Here is a 23456-nt window from a genome sequence, read left to right as displayed (position 1 = left end):
AACGTTAATTTATTTATTTATTATCATAACAACTAAAAAAAAATTTAAAAATGTCAATGTCTTTTGTCAATTCTTTGTTTTATAATCTATACACAGATTGTCTCCCCTTTCTTTTTGTCTAACTAGATAAAATTTCAGCAGCTTCTTCAGATCTTTCACCTCTTTGTCTTTCTTCAACTGATGGACGGTTCAACATATCTTGTAATGCTTGTGAATATGGTGCTTTAGTGTTTTCAGGTGGGTTCAATTTTTTAACAGTTTCAAAGTAGTGATCGTATACATTACCATCGGCTCTACCAATAGCAGCATTAGTCAACATATCAGACAAGTTGAAAGCATCAGTCAAACCAGCGACATTTGGTCTGATTTGTTTAGCTAATACTGGGAAATGTTCTGAGGATATCTTTTTAATCACTTCCGGAGCGATAACACCATAAGATAAAAACACAGAACTGAAAGTTTCAATGATCCAATCAGCGTACAAGAATCCCAATGGTTTCAAGATTGGAGCAAATTCTGGAGTAATACGTTTGAAGAATCCATCAATCAAGAATTTATGAGCATTCAATTTGGAAACCAAAACCAAACTTGGACCAGTGACATCATAACCTTGGTCTTTGGCAACGGCACCAATATCTCTAGCCAAACCAGAAAGAGCATGTTCAAAAGCTTTGTCCAATTTAGCTGGGTCATTCAAATCGGAAACATTAGCAATAACCAAACCTTTTTGTTCTGGTTCTTGTAAGATTTCTTTAACCATTGGTTTGGCAACATTAATGGCTAACATGTTATTGTCACCTTCCCAAGTACATTGGACAACCCAATCTGAATAAGCTTTACCAAACCCATTGTACGAAGAGTAACCATGACCACCACAAGCTTGACGAGCTTGATCAATGGCATCAGCAGTTAACCAAGTACAAGTAGATTTCAAACAACCAGAGGCAACAAACAATTTCTTGGAAGCAACAATAGCTTCATCGATTTTTTTCTTGTCACCTTCAGAAACGGCATCATCTAATCTTTCGTTGGTTTCATTCATAGTTTGTTCCAAGTACAAGGCACCTTGTGAGAACAAATAAGCAGCAGCCAAATATGGGAATAATCTCTTTTGATGCAATGGGTAATCTATTAATTTAGTTTCTTGGTCGCCACCAGAAATCTTACTCTTGAATTGTCTTCTGAAAATGGCATATCTCAAGGCAATAGTAACAAATCTACTGGTCATTCTATAAGAGTCCATCATCATGGTAACTCTACCACCAATCAATGCAGAATAACCTAATTGCTCGGATGGAGGCATAGTGACTTCACCTTCACGAGAAACTTTAGCATATTTTTGCAACATGTTGAATCTTGGGATTCTGACATTGGAGAATTGAATCCAACCATTATCAATACCATCTCTACCCATCTTGGCACCAATATCACCAACAGTGACACCTGGCATAAGATCGTGATTGGAGTCTCTCAATGGGACAACAAATGTCTTGACACCGTAATCTTTACCGTTAACCTTCAATCTAGCATAAACGGTACAATGGGTAGCAGAATGAGCAGCACCACCAATCCACCATTTAGTAGCACCAATGTGAGGAGTATTAATGACAAATTCGTCAGTTTCTTTGTCAAAAGTAGCAGTAGTTTCAATACCTTGAACATTGGAACCATGGGCCAATTCAGTCATACCGAAACAACCATAGATACCACGGAGTTTATCAACACCTTTGTTAATAGTCCAGTAGAAAAATTGGGAGTTGGTACCACTACCACGAATACAAGAAACAAATAAACCCAAATTGACACCAATTCTAGTGAAAACTTGAGGATCGAAAACACCAAGAATAGATAATCTTTGTGCTTGTTGATCTGGGAATTCATTTTCAAAATATCTTGAAATTCTGTCAATTTTCTTAGCAGTATCCTCTCTTTGTTCTTCTTTAGTCAAGTTATAGTATGACGCATCGACCTTTAATACTGGATCTTTTTCCATTTGTTCAACAAGATTGCTGACAATATCTGATCTTTCTTTAGATCCTTCCAAAAAATAGTTGACTTCTTTAGGATTGAATTTAATTTGTTCTCTTTCTTTTTGAAGTTCAGTAGTCATATTGTATTATAAGGAGTAATGTAATTATAGATAAAGAAATGAATGGATATATCTAGAAAATAAAAATAATAAAAAAACAATTTGAGGAAAATAGATCTAAAAAGAAGAAAAATCGAAGGTTATTTAAGTAGATTTATATCAATTCATTTAAAAAAAATTTGGAATAACTGTGTGGGGTCATCGTTTGATAATCTATGCCTAATAACAACAACAATTTAGTTCCATTCAGTTTTTTTTTTAGTTTGTTGATGAAATTAAATAAAATTGGTTTAGTGCATGTGAGAAAAAAAAAAGATATATATATTAATGTATGGGAGTGCAATTGGTACCACTTTTTATAAGTCCGCAAAAACTATAAATTCCGTCTCATGCGTCATAGTTATTTCTATGTAGTTTCTATTGTGCCGTGAAAAAAAAAATGCACGCATTAATATCATATTGTTAAGACGGTTTTGGTTTTTTCGTCATTTTTTTGGCCGTGGGAAGTTTGGTTTGAATTGTTCGGAGTACAACGAGAATGGGCCTAGTACTAAATTTCTTTTCTTTTTTTCTGTTGCAACGATGGAAATTGGTGGAGGTGGAGGTGGAGGAGATGGAAAAAAAAAACTTGATTTCTAAAAATCTTAACCGAGGCCAGCAATGTCCATGTGAAAAACATTGAAAAATGGGGTAACTTGTTTGGTTGACTAAGTTACATCAGAGAAAACTCCATTATCACACCATTTTGTTTCATTATCTATCAAATAGTCGTGCCATATAATGGTATTACCAACTTGCTGAGTTGTGTAAATTCCGCTCTTTCCTGCTTAGATTATCTTCGGCTACTTTCCAGAAATCAAGATATTATATGTCAAAGTATATAGTTTAAAGCAACAAGATTTATTGATTTATGTATTTACGGAGATAAATGGGGGGGGGTCCATAACGGAGATAGTAGTTTATAAATATTCAAGAATGGTGGTTACGTGCTAGACTGTACAAGCCTATATATTGATATTAACGTAGTTACTCTTCAAAATCTCAAATCAAGATATTTGATAGCCGAATATTGATAAATAGTCTCTTGCATTAGATGATATTAGGTGCATTACCAGGTATTGTGACAGTTACTTACATAGTCGTGCAATAACAACCAAAAAATCAATTTTCCAGAACAAGAGATCAACAAAACCTAAACTGAGTTGATACAATACAATTTTTTTCTTTTTTTGTTTGCAAATTTTTTTACCCTGCTCTTTTCAATTATTGTCGGGTAAAGAACTATCATACTATACAAAGAAAAAATAGCTGCAAATACTTGTAAGGACCTCTTACTTACAATATTTACCATGAAAGAAAATCAACATGAGAGTGGAGCACATGCTTTACTAAAATTGGGCACTAAACGAGAAAATGACAATGATAATGAGGCTGCCCAAAATAACCATATCAACGATGCAGTTGAAGCAGCAGTGATGAAATATGTGGGAGGGACCTTGGGTAGTCATGATTCTAAAAAGAAGAGAAAACATGATGCTGACGATTATGCATTTGCTCAATGGACAGGTTTTCTTGATGATAACTTTATGAACGAAGCATCATCTGATGCAGTTGCTCCTTCATCAACACCACCGAAAAAGAAGAAAAAGAAAGATAAAAAGAAAGACAAGGAAAAAGACAAAGAGAAGAAGAAAGACAAGGAAAAGAAGAAAGAAAAGAAAAAGAAGAAAGAAAAGAAAAAGAAGAAAGAAAAGAAAAAGGATAAAAAGGATAAAAAGAAGAAGAAGAAACACCGCCATCGCGATCACGACGAGCATGCTAAGAATGAAGAGGGACCAGAACAAGGAGACGAATTAACAAGGCATATTGAGGTTGAAGATAGTGCTGTCAAAGAAAATGCAGATACAGGATATGCGGCTGACAGAAATACAGTTGAAAAGAGTACAGAGGAAAGGAATATAAAAGTCAGAAATGTAGATCAAGGGAACACACGTGCCGGCCCCACAGTTGAGGAAAAGAATCAATTTCATGATATCGATGAAGCACAAAGTAAATTGATTGAAGCTGCCATTCAGAATGCTCATGGATTAACTCATGAATTGAATGAAGCTCAAGAACAGAGAATATTAGAAGCTGCCAATGAAGTTGTTGCCTCAGAATCATTTTTAAACAATGATATTACTTTGCCAAATATGGGATCTCAATCGAATTTCTCCTTTACATTAAACACTTTCCCAGTCCCAGTAACAGCAACCCAAGATGAGACGAAAACTAGAAAAAGAGATATACCCAAAGAACCACACAAGTTACCTGAATATGATTTCAGCACATTATCAGATGTTCAAACTTTGACAAAAGATATATACAAAAAGACATTAGAGTGGTATAATCAGAATGTAAAACCAGAAGATAGAAAGAAACCACGTGCGTTTTCACCCGAAGAAGAATCATATTTAGATTATTATCTTGCTGGGTATTGTCATTTAACCAAAATGAATAGAGAAGACCTTTGTCAAAGAGTGTGGGCATCAGGGGTAATCAAAGATGGATTTTGGAGAAACATATATAAAGTATTTTCTTATCGTTCGGTTTCATCAGTTTATAAACATGTTCGAAGAAAATTCCACATTTTCGATGTTCGAGCAAAATGGACTAAATCCGATGATGAACAATTGAAACAATTGACATTGACATATCCAAGTAAATGGAAACAGATTGGTGAACTTATGGGAAGAATGCCTGAAGATTGTCGTGATCGTTATAGAAATTATTTGGTTGTTGGTGAGAATAGGAAAAAAAGTAATTGGACCCAAGACGAGGTGGACAAATTGATGGCTATTGTTGATGAGCAATTGGCTGTTGTATCTACTGTGAACTGGACACTTGTTGCTGAAAAAATGGGGACACGGTCTCGTATCCAATGTCGCTATAAATGGAACAGAATGAAAGGCATTAATCAAGATAAATAAGTTGCACAGCTGCATCTAACAGAATGTTTATAGAATGATAAAAATTTGTATATATACATGAATTTACTAATGATTGCAATATAGACACAACAAGTCAGTACTCACACCTTGATGTTTAGTTTGAAACCCAGAATGGCTACTCTACTAAAATACCAAAACAATGTACCAGCAACAGCCAAACAACCAACCAAGACGACAAAATTATTATACTCCTTGGGTGTACCATCCTTAATAATTGAAGCAGCAATAGGTATACCAAACAAGTTTGCTAAGGATAATACTGCATTGAGAATCCCATATTTGGTACCGATTTCATTAACTGGAGTAATTTGGGATAAGCATGCTGGTAATAAACCAAGTATAGAACCAGAACAATAACCACCGACACCAGCAAATGCATACAATATTTTCTCACTTGAACCAAATGGATACAATAACACAAATATGCAAAGACAATACAATATTAACATGAAAACATAAACATTATATCTACCATAAATGTCAGACACAAATCCAGGTATCCATCTTCCTAAAATACCCGTGGCGTTCCAAACGGTCAATAACAACAAAGACGTCGACTCTGAAGCACCTTGAGCAATTGCATAAGAAGGGAAATAAGTAACCAACAAAATCAATGACAATTCTGCGAAAAACGCCCCTAATATTACATAAATGTATTTGAAATCACTAGCATTAACCGATTTCAATTTGTTCATCAAAACTTGAATCAGAAATTTTGTTTTTTGTGTTTGTTGGGCAATAACTTCAGTTTTCACTTTATGGAATCGTTCTTTAACTAAAAAAATTGAACACACCATACAACCCAAAGACATGAATGCTAAGATTCTAATTGCCCAAACGTATCCATACACATTATAGGTGTGTCTCAACATTAATGGGAAAATCAACCCTCCAATTGACCCACCACTTGTAGCAAACCCTGTAAAACTACCACTTTTCTTACAAAACCAATGACTAATAACAACAATTAATGGAGTTGTCCCTAATCCACTACCTATCCCTAAACTTATAAAACTCAATATAAATTGCCAAATTTCCACACTTTGTGCTGCCCCCATTAATCCAAGGAAAATAAATGCCGTGGCAGCAATTAATATTTCTAAAGGTCCACGTTTATCGAAAATTGGTCCAGTAATGATCCCACCAGCATAAGCTAATGATAAATAAATTGAGAAAATCCAGGATATAGAAGTAGCTTTTAAATTCAGTAATTGATGTGTAGAGACATATGCTTGAATGGCCCCAATAGAATTGATCAACCCTAGATTAACTATTAATCCTAGGAATGATCCAAGTATGACTGAATAAGCTTTTAATCCACCTTCAGGATATTCTATAGAGCTATCATCCTCGGTGACTGTGGCAATGGGAGTTAGTGAATCGCTGGACAGTTCATCTTCTGGACGGAATTGGATTTGATGTCTTAAGGAAACAGCAGTAAGCTCAACACTTTCAAATGAAGATATGGTGTTGGTCATTGAGTTGGGTATTTGTAATAAAACCAGGTATATCTAGGAAAATTGGGGGGATAAAACCACATCTTTAAATATGAAAATGGAATTAAATTTTGTGTGTCAATATCATCTCTTATTCTCCATTTGAGTCATACCCTTTTCAGGCTTATTAATTCTTATCTGAAATTTTTTTTTTTTAAGGAATAAATTGCCGAGATTGCTTTGATTGAAATCTCCACAGTTTAAAAAAAAATAGTTCATCATCGGAGTTTATTGTCCGTTTAAAGATCAATTTAAAAAAGGAAATAAACTTTTGTTCAACTTGAACTCTAAATTATATCTAAACTGATATATTCATTAAGCATACAACTATCGAGTAAAGCAGAACTTTGGCTCCTCCACCATCTTTTAAACCAACATCGCGGCGAGAAAAAAAGTGCAATACACTCAACACCACTAATACCATCCCGTAACACAATCAGTCGTCATCTATGAAGTTCAGCATCTCCTTAGATCAATTTCTTCAGTACTATAATGAACATGGGAAGCATCCTGAACTTTTGAAGTCATCACAATTTGATTCAAATAAAATAATAGACTCATTAGCAAGTAATATAAATGATTCAAGTAACCAACTACAATTACCACCACCGCAAGAAGTAAACATTAATGATCTAGAACTTGATGTTGAAAACCTACCTCAATGTATGCCACCAGCAAATCAAGAAGAATATGAAAACTATTTAATGATGAAGAAAATCCATCATGATAATTTCCTTCGAGAAGTCAATGAAAAGGGTTTACGATTGAAAAATCAAATGACGGATTCAACACAACCTCCATTTGATTCATCTCGATCTAGTATTGAATTTCTTAGAATGATGGGGAAATAAACATAATGGTATTGAATGAACTAATACTAAGTTTTGCAAAATTGGGGTATACGTGACTTCATCACAAATCACCTAGTTATATATATTAAACAGAGGGTGAATAGCGTCAAGGAGGGTATTTATACCCCAGTCTCAGTGGCGTGGCGATAGTCCGATTACCGAGGAATACGTGGACACTAGATAGGATTGATAAAGTACCTAACACCTTACATGTATAGTTTTATATATGTTTTCTTGAATCACTCTATCGATCAACGAACGTTTTATAATTCAAATATATAACTTTATATTTAGTTAACTTGACTACTTAGTTTGTGTCCAGAACAGCTCACCTATTTCAAGCTAAATCCCTTATTAGATTTTAAAAAGAGTTAGTTATCGTCTTTGAAAGAGGTACCGAAACATCAACACAGAAAATAAATTGCGAATAGTCTCGTAAACCCACAACCAGCCAGTATTGCCTCGTCTTTGCAATGATATTTACGTAATATCAAATGAGGGATATTCAATTAAGATGACCAATTAATAGGGGAAAATCATCAATTGTTCATTTGAAGTGAATCTAGCCTTTTCGGTAGGCTAATTCATTAATAGCAGTAGAAGAAATGATAATATCACGTTTTCTCTTTACTATCAAGATAGGCATCGTTTTTAGATCATTTAACTTTAGTATCTCTAGTAAGACATCGATAATTCAATTATGGCAAGTTGAATTATTTGTCAGACTCTTGGGGTGTGAAGCAAATTATCATTTGTAGTAACCAATGTTTGCATTCGATACCTATTTTCTGGCAAGAAAAAATAATTACAACCAAACAACTCTCTAAGCTTACCATTCATTTCAACTAAACCACAACTTCTATATCTTCTATGAATGTCATCCAACGGGCATAAAACCAAATCTATAAAGTCGGAAACCAATTCGTCATATACAGTTCATTCATTAGATCAACAACAGGCGTCAATATGTGATAATCTACAACAAGCCAAATTTGAATTAGAGCCGGTACATTTGCAGTTTAGTTTATCGAATAAACTTAACAAGCTATTGGTRTCAAGCAATATAATGTATATCCTATTAACCAATGTTGTTTATAAGATTGATTTGGRTAATCCTTCACAGGTGGAGAATTATGCGTTGCCTGGTAAAGTAACGAATGCTTGGTTGAATCCAAATGGTCAAACTTTGATTGTGCAAATTGAGAAACAGGCGTACTATACACTTGAAAAGAAAGTATTTAAATTGTTGAAATTCAAAAATATAGAAGTCACATCTATTGCATTTTCYAATCACAATATGGTGGTGGGGACAAAAGACGGGATAATCTACGTTTATGAAAAATCATTAAAACAGGTCTACAAAGTCGATTCTCCAGTACAAGGAGTAATGTTTTCCAATGATTATTCTCAAATCAATGTTTTAGCAAACAGTTTRTACACCTGGGATTGTTTTGATACTTCATATGTTGAGTTGCAAAAAGTATTTAAACAAACAGCACCTGTTATCAAATCAATTAACCCACCTGGGATATTCACGTCAAACCCACAGAACTATGTGTATATATCATCAGATAATGAAATAATAACCAACGACGAGGAAATGCAATTGGATCGAGTTGATGAGGAGTTTCTGCAAATTGCACTTACACCGCACCATCTTATTGGTATTGAAGGGAATTCTTTAAAGATATATAACAAACTTAACAAGCAATTGCAAGAGTTGAGCCTTTCTGAGAACAAAATACGAGGAATCGCCGTGGATAACTTATTCAACACCTATTGGGTGTACACCAAAAACTCTATCTACGAGTTTGTTATTGAAAACGAGTCAATCCTGGTTTGGTATGATTATTACAAAATGGGAAAATATTCAGAGGCATTGAAATATTTGGATGAAGATGATGAGGCAAATTTTCTGAAACGTGATTTAGTTTTGATTAAGCAGGGGTATGATTATTTACAACGTGGTGGATTTGGAATACTGTCGGATGACTTGAGTTTACAGATACAGGGGATTCAAATATTGGCAAAACTGACTGARCCATTTGAAAAAGTTTGCTTGATGTTACTTAACCATAAACAATCTGATGCTTTACTCATTGAATATTTGTTGGCCAAATTGAATAAAAAGAATAAAGTCCGARTRATTGTGTTGTCAGCTTGGATTATTGAATTGATGGTGAGAAATGATGATTCGAGAGTTTATGAATTCATTAAAACCAATTATAAGCTACTYGATCGTCCTACAATGTATCAAATATTGAATTCTGAGAAATTGATTTTCTATGCCGAATTGATTGAAGATTATAATTTCATTTTAAAGTATTACATTGATAAAAAGAATTGGACATTAGCGGTTAAAACATTAATAAAACTTTACACTAAAGGAGATATTGAATTAGTTTATGAAAATGCCACTATTTTGTTAATGAACTACCCAAAAGTGACTGAAACGTGGTTAAAACTTGATTTGGAATATGAGAAACTTTTACCGGCACTTTTGAAGCACCAAGAGCAAGCAATTCATTTCTTACAACAAGTCATTATGGATAAACACTACAAGAAAAACAAACAGTTAAACAATGCTTATTTGTGTTTATTAATTACAAAACCAGGTACTGATAAACAAATAATAAAATTYATTAATTTCACATCCAATTTTGATACCAATTTCATTCTTCGGTTATGTATATCTCACGAAAAATTTCATCCTGCGGTATTRATTTACATTGAAATTGGSTTATTTGATCAAGCCTTAGAACTTGCCCTTAAACACGATTTGACTAGTCTTGCTGAATTTATATTGAACAAGTACGACGAGGACAAACAAGTAGAGGGAATTAAACTTGAAGATGCAAATTATAATGTCAAGAGAAAACTTTGGTTAAAATTTGCTAAATATYTAATCGACAAACTGGATGACTTGAATGAAACATTACATCATCACATCAACAATGTTTCAATGCTTGATTTGAAAGACCTTTTGCCATTATTTCCGGAAACGATACTGATTAATAATTTTAAAGACGAGATAGTTGAATCACTAAATGAGTAYAATAAACGAATTGTTCATTTGTCGTTAGATATGAATAACTCGTCTGAGCATTTGCGGGAAATGAAGAAAAAAGTGATTTATAACAAAAAGAAAACAAATGTGGCCATAATAGAACCAGGTGAACCGTGTCGCAAATGTGGCAAATTRTTAGTACAAAAGAACTTTGTTTATTTCCCAAATTGCCATCATGCGTTCCAYAAKGAGTGTATGAAAAAGAACCAATGTTTATTATGTAATGATTTTTTGAATTTATAGTCATTCCAACCAAACGTTTGGTAATATATGATTTGATTTTTTGTTGAATAGCATTTGCAGCCCTGGTTTCTTGGTTAAGGTTGTATTGTTAGTTATTGTKTCTGATGAGATGTTCTAGACTATCATTTTGCTAAAGTTGCTCTTTTATTTCATTTAATTGTATTATAAAAAAATAAAAATCATAAGTTTTGTGGTGTTCTTTGAACAATGAAGTTTATCGTTGGTGTATTCTCCTTGGCAAGAAAAAGGGGAAAGAGGGGTTGTGGCTGGGGACAATATGCGCTTCAAATGGAAGTTCTTCTTTGAATTGCTTGACACCAACTCTTTAAGAGGTTGGTGATTGATAGAGTATTCTTATTAGGTACTACCTTTGGGGGAAAATATTTGGCAGACTCATTTTAAACTAACTCGATTAAACCTTATGGAGTTAAGCCTAGTAGAGATTTCTGTGTAAATATTTTTGATTCGGATAGTATGAATGCTTCGCCTAACCATCATTAAGTAGAGTTGCTGATATTGCAAAATTTACTTCAAGTTTCAKGATTAATTTTACTCAAAATTMTGTACTTAACTCCTATAATTTTTTGTGTAGTTTTCRAATACAATTTGTGGTAATAAATCTCGAGGGATATTGTTCCAGGCGCAAGCGCAATTCCTACCAAAACAATACCTCTGCTTTCTCGGATATTCCAGGTATCCCCCTAGTTTAGTAGTTTTCGTATATCAGATATACTGGAGAATTAACGACCGTTTTTCTCGTGTAGTTTTGAAACAATCATCGTATTATATCGACTTGATGTTTAAATTTGATATATTTCTTCAACCTGCCAATACGCAACTTAGAGGCTGATTGGTGCATTGATGTATGTATACACACATTTCAACTGATTATCGGGAGGCGTTAGAATATATAACCATTGTGCGGAAAACAATACAACTATACCACGTCAAATTCAATTTCAAAACAATGTCTCATTCGCTTAGCATCACCTGGTTCAACTACCATCCTAGCATATACAATAGACAAAACCCCCTTAACTTTTCAAAAAATACATTGTTTGAGATTAGACGATGCAATAATGGTTGTGATATTACATACTGTTATATTTTACATGGTGCCAGTACCGCTTTCAACAGAATAAGCAATTTTAAGAGAGACATTCCATTGGATGCCTGCATTAATTTGTCATTGAAACATTATCCAAACGCATGAATGCTCATAAATTCCGTTTGATGTGTCACTATATATATGGTTAGGAACAACACCGGTTTTGAAACAAATTTTTTGTCGTGTATTGCGCCTCTATTTCCCATTTTGATTTGCTGCTTATAATTTGATGCTGCAATTCAATCTGATTAACGTTTTCACGCCTTTCTTTTTTTGGTCCATTTAATGAGTTGCAAAATAGTTTAACTCGCAACATTGGTGTTAATATACATTATTTTTGCCAAAAAGATATTAATCAAACTAATAAGAAGTAGTATAACAAAAGTTAACCCCTTTTTTTGGTTTGTTTTTCAAAGATTAGGGCAATATGTAGAAAGAGAAAACTGTTCCTGACACAAATCTGCCTCAAAAATCTCAATGCTTAACATCATAACCGTCATCAACAATTTTTAGACAGCAAGGTTTGCAAAAAATAATAATGGCTAAAAAAATATATCATGTTTTATCGGGTGAACTCATGTCTTTTGTATTGACGGGTAACACTGTTTCTTGCAACCATTAGTAGGAATTCTTGACGATATATTGAAATATCATACATTCAAATGGTAAGCTCGAATATGATTTATGGAGTTTCAAAAACTATATAAAGATACCAATGGATCCTACAATTTTCTTCAAATGTTTTGATTTTCATTAACAACCAACCATTCATTCATTCAAATAGTCATTCATTCCTTTAATACCGACTATCATTCCCTCCTTTATAACTAATCCAAAGTTCAACTCAACCAACAATGTTCTTACAAAATATCTTGAGTGTTCTTGCTTTCGCTTTATTAATTGATGCTGCTCCAGTTAAAAGATCTACAGGGTTTGTTACCTTAGACTTTAATGTCAAAAGATCCCTTGTTGATCCAAAAGATCCAACTGTCGAAGTTAAAAGATCACCTTTATTTTTAGATATTGAGCCCACAGAAATTCCCGTCGACGATACTGGTAGAAATGATGTGGGCAAAAGAGGACCTGTTGCAGTTAAATTGGACAATGAAATTATTACTTATTCTGCTGATATTACGATTGGTTCAAATAACCAAAAACTTAGCGTTATTGTTGACACTGGCTCTTCTGACTTGTGGGTTCCAGATTCAAATGCCGTTTGTATTCCAAAATGGCCTGGTGACAGAGGAGACTTCTGTAAGAATAACGGTTCCTATTCTCCAGCTGCTTCTAGCACTTCCAAAAATTTGAATACTCCTTTTGAAATCAAATATGCCGATGGTTCTGTTGCACAAGGTAACTTGTATCAAGATACCGTTGGTATTGGTGGTGTTTCTGTTAGAGATCAATTATTTGCTAACGTTAGGTCTACTAGTGCTCATAAAGGTATTTTAGGTATTGGTTTTCAAAGCAACGAAGCCACCAGGACTCCTTACGACAATCTTCCTATTACTTTGAAAAAACAAGGCATTATTTCTAAAAATGCTTATTCCCTTTTCCTTAACTCTCCTGAAGCTTCTTCTGGACAAATTATTTTTGGTGGTATTGACAAGGCCAAGTATAGCGGCTCTTTAGTTGATTTGCCAATTACTTCTGATAGAACATTAAGTGTCGGTTTAAGATCTGTCAATGTTATGGGACAAAATGTCAATGTCAACGCTGGTGTCCTCTTAGATTCTGGTACTACTATCAGTTATTTCACTCCAAATATTGCTCGTAGCATTATCTATGCCTTAGGTGGTCAAGTGCATTATGATTCTTCTGGTAATGAAGCTTATGTTGCTGATTGTAAAACTTCAGGTACCGTTGATTTCCAATTCGATAGAAACCTCAAGATTTCCGTTCCTGCTTCGGAATTCCTTTACCAATTATATTACACTAATGGTGAACCTTATCCAAAATGTGAAATTCGTGTTCGTGAAAGTGAAGATAATATTCTTGGTGACAACTTCATGAGATCAGCTTACATTGTCTACGATTTGGATGATAGAAAGATCTCCATGGCTCAAGTTAAATACACTTCCCAGTCTAACATTGTTGCTATTAATTAGACGACATTGGTTTTAGATTAATTGTCGGTTTACTACCTTCCTTCAAAATTGGTTGTTTGCATCTTAATACCATTTATAAATCAAAGGAAGTGCTATATTTTTTTGTCTCTATTGGGTTTTTTTAGAAATGACAGTTATTGATTAAATATCTATTAGTATGAATATATATATCCATTACATATGCCTAAAATCGTGAGTGAACTTTAATGTAGTAATGATTGCAGTACACTTTTTTAGAATTCTGGAAATAACCCTGTTTGAACTGCTAGTGGACATTTCTATATAAATCACATAATTGAAGAAGTACATTTAAGCTGTACTGGTTATAGAAAAATCACCGAAATGTAACATTGTGGGAGTTCTTCAAACAATGGAAAACTATATTTAGATTAGTTTCAATAAAAGGAAGAAACACGGAAAAAGAATGAAAGGAGAACAAATCTAAAATAGTACTTTTTTTGGTGGTGTTTACTGCTACAATATTGATAAAATTCAAGTAATACAGCATTAATATGCTCCATCACTTAGTATTGATTGTTGAATTCTCATTCGAGTTTTTCTTTTTAGTTTTTTTTTTTTCGGAATTATATTTTGCTGCAAAAACTCTTAAAACGAAAACCATCAAAAAGAAACAAGCAATTACACCAATCACCGCGTACATTTCTTTATGATTATACAACTACTTTCCCCAATATGTTGTCAAGTATTGTTACTATAATTAAAATATGAGCTACATGAAAGAATTTATATTGTCTTGGTGGGTGTTATGAATCAAGTGCTGAGGTGATTTAATTTGCATCTAACATTAGTACCCCATTACTAATATACAACTTTAAATGAAAAAGGAGGTTATTTTACACTTATTTCAAGTTTAAAAAGAAGTGGGGATTGAAGAGGAATTTGATATTATACTTTTGCCACAATATTCTCAATTATGATTTGGTTACGGAAAATAAAGAAGATGGCCCTTAATCGTGAAAGCCACTTTAATTTGACAAAAGACAACAAGCAACAGTATAAGAATCTCGTTGTAGTTCAATAATTACAATAGAAAAATGTGGCTTTCAAAAATAGAAACAGCAATTTTAAACAAACGTTTTCTGTGTATGTCAATAAGTACAACTATAATAGCTAAATGTTCATTATACTATAATATTTCATGATGATAACAATAGAAGGTTTGGAACATTGATGAACAAAGTACTATTTTTAGTCGTGTATTTTTGCGCGCATTTTCAAATCTTGATTCTGTTGCATTCAGTGTTACATTGGAAATCTTTATCTCCATTTTCTGTTCCATACTTCTCTTGAAGAACTTGTCGCTAAAAGATTTGATTCAAAGATATACCTTTAATTTCGGTCACATATAACTACAGATTGTATTTAAGTAACTACTGTCCTCAAAAGATGGATTATCAAATAATGGTAGTTCCTATTTTTAGTTTTGGTTTTAGTACTGTGGACATGATTGAAATGGAATTATACTGATAAAAAGTGGTTCTTGACACAAACTGAATGAAAGCAATATTCAATAATTTCACATCATAACCATTATCAACAACTATACGGCACCATGTTATTCAAAAAAACTAACCAGTTATCGCGTTATAACTGGGAGGGGAGAATGTAAAATTAATCAAATTGTGCTATCTTTTAAAAATGGTACACCTCCTTCTCCCCCCCCCCCCCCCCCTATAGCTTTTGCTGGTTGATGCCATACTCAAAGGGATAATATTCTGATGGATAATGTTATATCTTGAAAAACATATAAATATGGGAGTTGGATCTATAACTTTATTGAAATAAATCATATTTAATCCAACAATCAATCAATTCACTCTTCCATTTCTAACAAACAATGTTTTTAAAGAATATTTTTATTGCTCTTGCTATTGCTTTATTAGTTGATGCTTCTCCAGCTAAAAGATCCCCAGGTTTTGTCACTTTAGACTTTGATGTCATTAAAACTCCTGTTAATGCTACTGGTCAAGAAGGTAAAGTTAAAAGACAAGCCATTCCAGTTACTTTAAATAATGAACACGTTAGTTATGCTGCTGACATCACTATTGGTTCCAATAAACAAAAGTTTAATGTTATTGTTGATACTGGATCTTCTGATTTATGGGTTCCTGATGCTTCTGTTACTTGTGATAAACCTCGTCCTGGTCAATCAGCAGATTTCTGTAAAGGGAAAGGTATTTACACTCCAAAATCTTCTACCACTTCTCAAAATTTGGGTACTCCATTCTATATTGGTTATGGTGATGGTAGTTCCTCTCAAGGCACTTTGTATAAAGATACTGTTGGTTTTGGTGGTGCTTCAATCACAAAGCAAGTCTTTGCCGATATCACCAAGACTTCTATTCCTCAAGGGATTTTAGGTATTGGTTATAAAACCAATGAGGCTGCTGGTGATTATGATAATGTTCCAGTTACTTTGAAGAACCAAGGAGTTATTGCCAAGAATGCTTATTCACTTTATCTCAACTCTCCCAATGCTGCCACTGGACAAATCATTTTTGGTGGGGTTGACAAAGCTAAATACAGTGGTTCATTGATTGCTGTTCCTGTCACTTCTGATAGAGAATTAAGAATCACTTTGAATTCTCTCAAAGCTGTTGGCAAAAATATCAATGGTAATATCGATGTTCTTTTAGATTCTGGTACCACAATTACTTATCTTCAACAAGATGTTGCTCAAGATATTATTGATGCCTTCCAAGCTGAATTGAAACTGGACGGTCAAGGTCATACTTTCTATGTTACTGATTGTCAAACTTCTGGAACTGTTGATTTCAATTTTGACAACAACGCCAAGATTTCTGTTCCAGCTTCTGAGTTTACTGCTCCGTTGAGCTACGCTAACGGTCAACCTTATCCAAAATGTCAACTTCTTTTAGGTATTAGTGATGCTAATATTCTTGGTGATAACTTTTTGAGATCAGCTTACCTTGTTTATGATTTGGATGATGATAAAATTTCTTTAGCTCAAGTTAAATACACTTCTGCTTCAAACATTGCTGCTCTTACCTAGAGATACCTACTTTTTAGGTTATAAGTGTCGATTAAAATGCCATCCTTTTAGGTCTTTCTTTTTTTTGTTGTTGTTATTCTTTTCTAGTTGACACTCTTTTTCTTATTATTATTACAATTATTAAATATCTATTAGTACTTACTATGTAAGCAAATCTTATTAACTCTACTCTCTAGAACAATCTCTACCAAATAAATAAACTTTTATCCAATCAAAACAAACCAAAACTTGATTTTTGATTGATAAACACATCATTATATAAGCTGATCTCCAAAATAAAAATGTCAAATTACCACCAGAAGAAAGATTAGACCAAGACCCAACCGCTAAATCTGCCACGGCTTTTTCTGACCCAATATAAGCCAAAGAACCTCTATAATTATAAACAAATTTCGGTAAGGAGTTTTCTAATCGTTGTAATCTATGTACGTAAACTTCACTAATTGAAGGATCTTGTTTGATTTTGTATCGTAATTTTTCAACTTTTTGTAATTTCTCAAAATAATGTGCTAAATATATCCCTTGTTGGAAAGCTACTTGAGCAGTTGGAGCATATTTAGTAAATGTACAATCACCCAAAGCATAAATATTATCGGACCCTTTTAATTTTAATTGATCGTCAACTAATAATCCACGAGGACTAGTTTGTTGTTCACTAAATTTATCCATTATAATTTTGGTGAATCCACGTACAGAATTCCCAGTGGCCCAAATAAGCATTCCATAAGGTACTTTATCGATTGATTTATCACTTTTCCGCATAACATCAACATGAGTATCATCAACTTTAACGATTCTTGAATTGGTGACTAAATTGATATTGGTATCTTTGAATATGTGGTTGGTATATTCGACTAATTCGGAACTAAAAGTGTGTAAAACTACTGGTTGACTTTCTACTAATGATACTTTCATATCTTTGGCAATTTGTGGCATCCATTTTTTCAAATCTTGATCAATATAATCTTGGATTTCTCCGGCAGCTTCTACCCCAGTTGGTCCACCTCCACAAACAACAATATGTAATAAACGTTTACGATCAGGATCACCAACTGGTAATAAATTGGCAGCTTCAATTAAATCGATAATTTTCTTTTTAATTTTAATTGAATCGCGTACTTCTTTAACAAATGTTGAATGTTCAGCCACCCCAGGGATACCAAAAGTGGATGGTTGTGCACCAACACCAACCACCAAATAATCATAGTTTAACTCAGTAGTGATATGTTCCATTTTATGTTCTTGATGGATCTTAGGGTCGTTGGATGACGTATCATCTCCAGAATGTCCTGAATGAACCGTTGTTGATTGTTGAATTGTTAATTTGTTATTCACTGGATCAATACCAATTGCTTCTGCTTCATAATAATTCACTTCTCCACGACATCTTCTAATCATTGATCTAATAGGTTCAATAATTGATCTCATATCAACCGTACCAGTTGGGACACTAGGTAATAATGGCGTGAAAAGGAAATAATTTCTTGGTGATACCACCGATACGTTATATAAACTAGTATCAATATTTTTCAAAAGAGAAACAGCACCCCAACCGGATCCTAAAATGACAATAGATTTTTTAGGTTGTCCATTAGGGAAATATGGTGATTGTTTGATTTGATCAACTGGTTGTGATTCTTGATATACTTTATAAGCAATAAAGGAAGTTCCACCAACCACAGTTAATGCCACACCAGATAAGGTATATTTAAAAAATTTTCGAATAATCGGAAATCGAGGAACAGTTTTAGATGACATGGTGTTCTTTTTATTTGAAAAGGTGATTCTTCTATAAGAAAGAAGTAAAGAAAAAGAAGTAGAAAGAAACAGTTTTTTTTTATAATCTGTGTTTATTATATTTAGATTTTGTGGACCTTTAGAAGGAAGTAGAAAGTCAAAGAGCAATAATTGAAATTCGAAATATGCCCATCGGATATAACAAAACCTAAAACCCACTAATGTATGGAAATGCGTCTGTGCGTGGGTGCGCCATCCTAGATTTCGGATAATTATCGGCTTTATCGCACTGCGCATTATGACCGAAAAAAAAAAAAAGAAATCAATTGTTATTTTTATATCCGAATTTCTCTTTGTCGGATAAAACAAAAAAATTTGAAGATTTCATTGGTCTCGTCATGCTACCAAATGTTGAAAAGGTAACAACATCCCAACGAAACCCTGTTTATTGTTGGCAAGATATAGCTAGCTAGCATATCTTATTGACAACCACATTATGCGTGTGAATTTTATAATTCAAAAATCCCAATTTAAGGGACATCGTATTTTCAAACGATTGGATTTTGTATGGAATTTGGTAAAAAATTTGAGTACAAAATAGCTCATATTTTCCTAATCTAGTAATGTACTAAATACCAAATATTTAAAGTTTCAAATGAACACCCGTAGAAGATGTGCGCATTACAACAGTTTACTATATCACTCAGTTCAATTCCAACCTTCTACATATTAACTCAACGCCGAACAGAATAACAACCAATGAAGACTTTAAAAATATATATATAAAAACAAAATAAATAAAAGTATAAATAATACCCCTAACAAATAAAAAGTTTCTCTCGATTTCTCTCTGTGTATTTTATAATTTGTCTTGGTTTTCTTTCCTTTTTTTTAGAAAGAAACAAATAAAAAATTTGGAAAAGTTAAACAAAAATCTATATATAAATAAATTCGTCCTCCTACCTTCGTTACTGTATGAAAACGTTCTCTTAATGTCCAATACTTAATGTATGATCTCTATCATAGATACCACGGTTTCTAACATATGGATCTAATTGAATATAGTTTCTGGAAAGAGCAATATTCAAATCGATTTTATCCTTCAAATATCTATCAGACACTTGAGGGTTAGTCGATTCAATCCATTTTCTTGTAGTTTCAAAAAATCTAACCAATAATTCATCTCTTTCTCTCTTCAATCTAGCAAATTCAGCATCCTTTTGTTTTGGAGGATATTCATCTTGTGGTTCTGGAATTGGGTAAAAACCTCTAGTAGTATCTTCACCACCCAAATAATCAGGAATTAAAGTAGGATCAATAAACTTAGACAATTCTTTAGCGTCTTTAGTGAAATGAATCTTAGAGGCAACCACTGGGTCTAACCAATTCTTAATAATATTCCACACAGTGGAGAAGATCCAAGGAGCATTATGAATCAAGATGAACCCTAAAGTTTCTGGATAATGAGCTTCAAAAACATCAGCCAAAAATTTAATTGTAGCATAATCGGCATTTTTCAAAGAAAATCCAGTCAAATCGAAAACAATAGTACAAGTATCAACTGATTCACTAACTTCTCTAAGGAACAATCTGGTCCATTCAATAGTGACAACAGCATATCTTTGATTTTGTTCTAATGGAGAATCTGCAGTTAAATGCTTCTTAGCTTGGAACATAAAGATTGGATTATTATTCTTATCTCTACCTTTAATCCAAGATTTTTCAGTAGTGAAATTTTTAATAAACCCTTTGTTGGTTCCATTAAGATAAGATGGACCATCAGCTTCCATAGCCCAGTCATCAGCGGGGAAATCATTAGATCTCCAATGTAATGATTTAGAAAGCATTTCAATGGCTTTTTCAGTATCCCATTTTCTGGCTCTAATAAATCTCAACACAAGGTTATCTATCAAATCAGTACGTGGGACTTTCAAAATCGCACGATGTTGGTCTTTAGCACCATATTGACTAAGGGCGGTGATTGGTGTTTGACCAGCATTTACGTGAATAGGAGTGTTGATTGTAGCTTGATGACGACTAACACCACTTCCACCATTGGATTGTTGATAGTATTGTTGTTGTTGCTGTTGCTGATGCTGTTGTTGTTGTTGGAACTTGTTAGGATGACCAATTCTACCACCATAATTACCATTTATTTTGTTATTATTACCATTCTTGAATATAGTAGCTGGAGTGTAGTCATAATCAGTAATAGTAGTCTCAGCAGTAACAAAAGTTTCCAAAGAATTAACTGAAGCAGTATCATTGTCATAATAAGCACCACCATTGCCATTATTGTAATTGACACCACCACCATTAGAAAAGCCACCAGCACCAGCAGCATTATCCAAACTTGGATCATAATCGTCAGAATATTCATAACTGGATTTGTGGTGATGGGCATAAATAGCGTAATATTCATCACTTGCAATATCTACTGGAACATATCTTTCTGAAGAGGATTGAGTTTGAATTTGTATCATTCTTTTGGAATTAGCTGGTGGAGAACCTTGGGCAGTACCAGTACCACCATTGTTCAAAGCCGAAGCAGTGGATTTTTTAGATCCAAAAAGACCTCTTTTCTTTTTAGAAGCATTACTTTGGGTTGAATTGATTGAGCCTCTGGTATTGGTTTTAGATAAACCAGCAGTTGGAATGGCTTGAGATTCATCAAAATCAGCAGTCGAGGTGGAAGCCACAAAACATTGTTTGTAAGCCAAATCGGAATCAGAAATATCAACAGGGTAGCCAAAAAATTTCAAATAGTAGGCCCAAACTTGTTTTAAAACAATTTCTTGGTCACCGTTAAGAGTTTGTATTCTTTGCAAACGGTATTTTACGTTCTCAGATGCCATGGTTGTTGTAGTGATTGAGATCTATACTAGATATGGCGTGTTGCAATATTGGAAAATTGGAACAAAAAAAAATAAAAAAAACTTAACTGTGTGAATATGGAATAAAGCTCTTGGGGGTTGGCTGATAATACTTTAAATAGCTAAAAATCCTCTATTCTCTATTAGATAATTAGATATAATTCAAGAATGAACAACGATTGAAGTTAATAAAAAAAGGGGGAACAAACTAACTCTGTTCAAAAAAATGTGGTTTGTGTGAAAAATGTGTGTCTGTCGTACCAAAAAGCCGATCGTTGAGATTTTCAGATTTTCAGAAGAAAGAAGACAGAAAAAATAGAAAGAAAAAAATCGTGCGTGCGTGGGTGCAGTTTTGATGACAAGTGCGTGTAACTTTGTTGGGGCAATTTGAACAGAAAATAATCAAGTTGTGATCTTTCTTATTCTTTTCAGGTGTTGTAAAAACTTATTTTTGGTTGTCTTTTCTTTTAATTGAAATCAACTGGGAATATTCAAGATATTTATGATATAATCCAAGAACAAAAATCAATTCAAATATGTCTAGTAGAAGAAAAAAGCAATGTATCAAGCACCTATTTCAAATACAAGGAAATTTGTAGATCTTTTGCAATAAATTGGGGATATTGAAAAGTGCAAGAAAATTTCAGTAAAAATGAAACCAAACAAATAAAAAAGAAATTGTTTGAATACTTTGTGGAAAGATTTATAATCTCAATTGAGCAAGTAAATTTGGAATAGTTAAAGATATCAAATCAAAATCTGGAATAAACTTGAAATGATGAAAATCAATAAATGTGATTCAATCTTCAATATATATATATATTATGTTAATAAATTGGAGATTGGGAAGATCAGGGGGGGGTGAGTTCTGGGTTGATGTGATTCCTTTTATCTATGGAGGAGAAGGGGGGATACGAGAAAAGGATTAAAATTTGAGATAAAATAAAACTCGAAATAAAATAAAAATCAAAAAAAAGAGCAAGGAGGAAATTGTAATGAATATATATGTGAATTTCAAAATTAGATACAATCACAATGAAGAGGGACTTTTGAACTTATCACATTCGTTTATATTTTTGAAATTAGATTTCCCATTATATGTTCAATTTATTAGTAAAATCTAAAACAAACAAACAACAAAAAAAAGCCCAACTTAACAAGCAATTTCAAGAAATTCTGTTTCCCACACTTTTAAAATTCTTTTCTTTTTTATTTTTGGACTTTAATTTCAATTGATTTCACAACTCTAAACTTATTCAAGAAATGTAATAGATTGGTATATCACCATTGACTACTAAACAATAGTTGAAAGGAAACAAACTATTTACCTAATACAGCAAAATCTATTTTCTTGATTACTCTTTTTTTTTTCACAAACTTATATTAACTTTATATGCAGTCAAGTATAGATACTGACATTTTATTTTTCTCCACATTTCAAATTACCCACCCTCTAAATTAAATTAACCTTCAATCAACACTATCATCCATTAACCCACTAACCAATCTTTATAGCAAGCACTCGATATGTTTAATAACCTTTGATTAATTGCTCTGGTTATTTATAAAACGTTTCTTTTCTCTTTTTATTATTTTATGGTTTCTTAATTGGAAGGGTTTGTATTTAAACGTTATCATATCCTGGGTTTAAGGTTGTAGATATAATTTCTAACCATGTTCTGAGGCAATGTAATCAGTTCCACCATATTTTGTTGTTGTTTGGTATTCACTAGTTGCTGGTACTACTACTACATTCAATTGTTTAAAACGTTTCATATCTTGATAGTTTTCTTTTGCCCGTGTACTTTTTGTGCTTCTCACGATTGCTGTATAAAGCGGAGTTATTAGTTGCAACTATTT

At 33.2% G+C, this 23456-nt stretch overlaps 9 protein-coding genes across 9 annotated transcripts; 5 read left to right on the top strand and 4 right to left on the bottom strand. All coding sequences in view use genetic code 12, as the record gives it.

The window, feature by feature from the left end:
• Nucleotides 1-118: 118 nt before the first annotated feature.
• On the bottom strand, nucleotides 119-2110 carry POX1 (Pox1p; the record flags this gene model as incomplete). The annotated part of the gene is made up of 1 exon (XM_712968.2): nucleotides 119-2110. The coding sequence occupies one exon, from the start codon at nucleotides 2108-2110 to the stop codon at nucleotides 119-121; it is 1992 nt and encodes a 663-aa protein (XP_718061.2).
• Nucleotides 2111-3438: 1328 nt separating this feature from the next.
• CAALFM_C603550CA (uncharacterized protein) lies at nucleotides 3439-5058 on the top strand (the record flags this gene model as incomplete). The annotated part of the gene is made up of 1 exon (XM_712967.2): nucleotides 3439-5058. One exon carries the CDS (start codon nucleotides 3439-3441, stop codon nucleotides 5056-5058), a length of 1620 nt encoding a protein of 539 aa, XP_718060.2.
• A 101-nt stretch (nucleotides 5059-5159) lies between these two features.
• CAALFM_C603540WA (uncharacterized protein) lies at nucleotides 5160-6557 on the bottom strand (the record flags this gene model as incomplete). Its single annotated transcript, XM_712965.2, has 1 exon — nucleotides 5160-6557. One exon carries the CDS (start codon nucleotides 6555-6557, stop codon nucleotides 5160-5162), a length of 1398 nt encoding a protein of 465 aa, XP_718058.2.
• Nucleotides 6558-7024: 467 nt separating this feature from the next.
• CAALFM_C603530CA (uncharacterized protein) lies at nucleotides 7025-7426 on the top strand (the record flags this gene model as incomplete). Its single annotated transcript, XM_704978.2, has 1 exon — nucleotides 7025-7426. One exon carries the CDS (start codon nucleotides 7025-7027, stop codon nucleotides 7424-7426), a length of 402 nt encoding a protein of 133 aa, XP_710070.2.
• Nucleotides 7427-8300: 874 nt separating this feature from the next.
• On the top strand, nucleotides 8301-10736 carry CAALFM_C603520CA (uncharacterized protein; the record flags this gene model as incomplete). The annotated part of the gene is made up of 1 exon (XM_704977.2): nucleotides 8301-10736. One exon carries the CDS (start codon nucleotides 8301-8303, stop codon nucleotides 10734-10736), a length of 2436 nt encoding a protein of 811 aa, XP_710069.2.
• Nucleotides 10737-12698: 1962 nt separating this feature from the next.
• Nucleotides 12699-13952, top strand: SAP4 (Sap4p; the record flags this gene model as incomplete). The annotated part of the gene is made up of 1 exon (XM_712961.1): nucleotides 12699-13952. One exon carries the CDS (start codon nucleotides 12699-12701, stop codon nucleotides 13950-13952), a length of 1254 nt encoding a protein of 417 aa, XP_718054.1.
• A 1858-nt stretch (nucleotides 13953-15810) lies between these two features.
• Nucleotides 15811-16986, top strand: SAP1 (aspartyl protease SAP1; the record flags this gene model as incomplete). Its single annotated transcript, XM_712960.2, has 1 exon — nucleotides 15811-16986. One exon carries the CDS (start codon nucleotides 15811-15813, stop codon nucleotides 16984-16986), a length of 1176 nt encoding a protein of 391 aa, XP_718053.2.
• Nucleotides 16987-17151: 165 nt separating this feature from the next.
• YMX6 (Ymx6p) lies at nucleotides 17152-19020 on the bottom strand (the record flags this gene model as incomplete). Its single annotated transcript, XM_712959.2, has 1 exon — nucleotides 17152-19020. The coding sequence occupies one exon, from the start codon at nucleotides 19018-19020 to the stop codon at nucleotides 17152-17154; it is 1869 nt and encodes a 622-aa protein (XP_718052.2).
• A 692-nt stretch (nucleotides 19021-19712) lies between these two features.
• On the bottom strand, nucleotides 19713-21578 carry CAALFM_C603470WA (uncharacterized protein; the record flags this gene model as incomplete). Its single annotated transcript, XM_712957.2, has 1 exon — nucleotides 19713-21578. One exon carries the CDS (start codon nucleotides 21576-21578, stop codon nucleotides 19713-19715), a length of 1866 nt encoding a protein of 621 aa, XP_718050.2.
• Between the last annotated feature and the right edge of the window lie 1878 nt (nucleotides 21579-23456).

Source organism: Candida albicans, chromosome 6 (assembly GCF_000182965.3).
Source record: "Candida albicans SC5314 chromosome 6, complete sequence".
Lineage (NCBI taxonomy): Eukaryota > Fungi > Ascomycota > Pichiomycetes > Serinales > Debaryomycetaceae > Candida > Candida albicans.
This window is presented reverse-complemented; position numbering and strand designations above follow the sequence as displayed.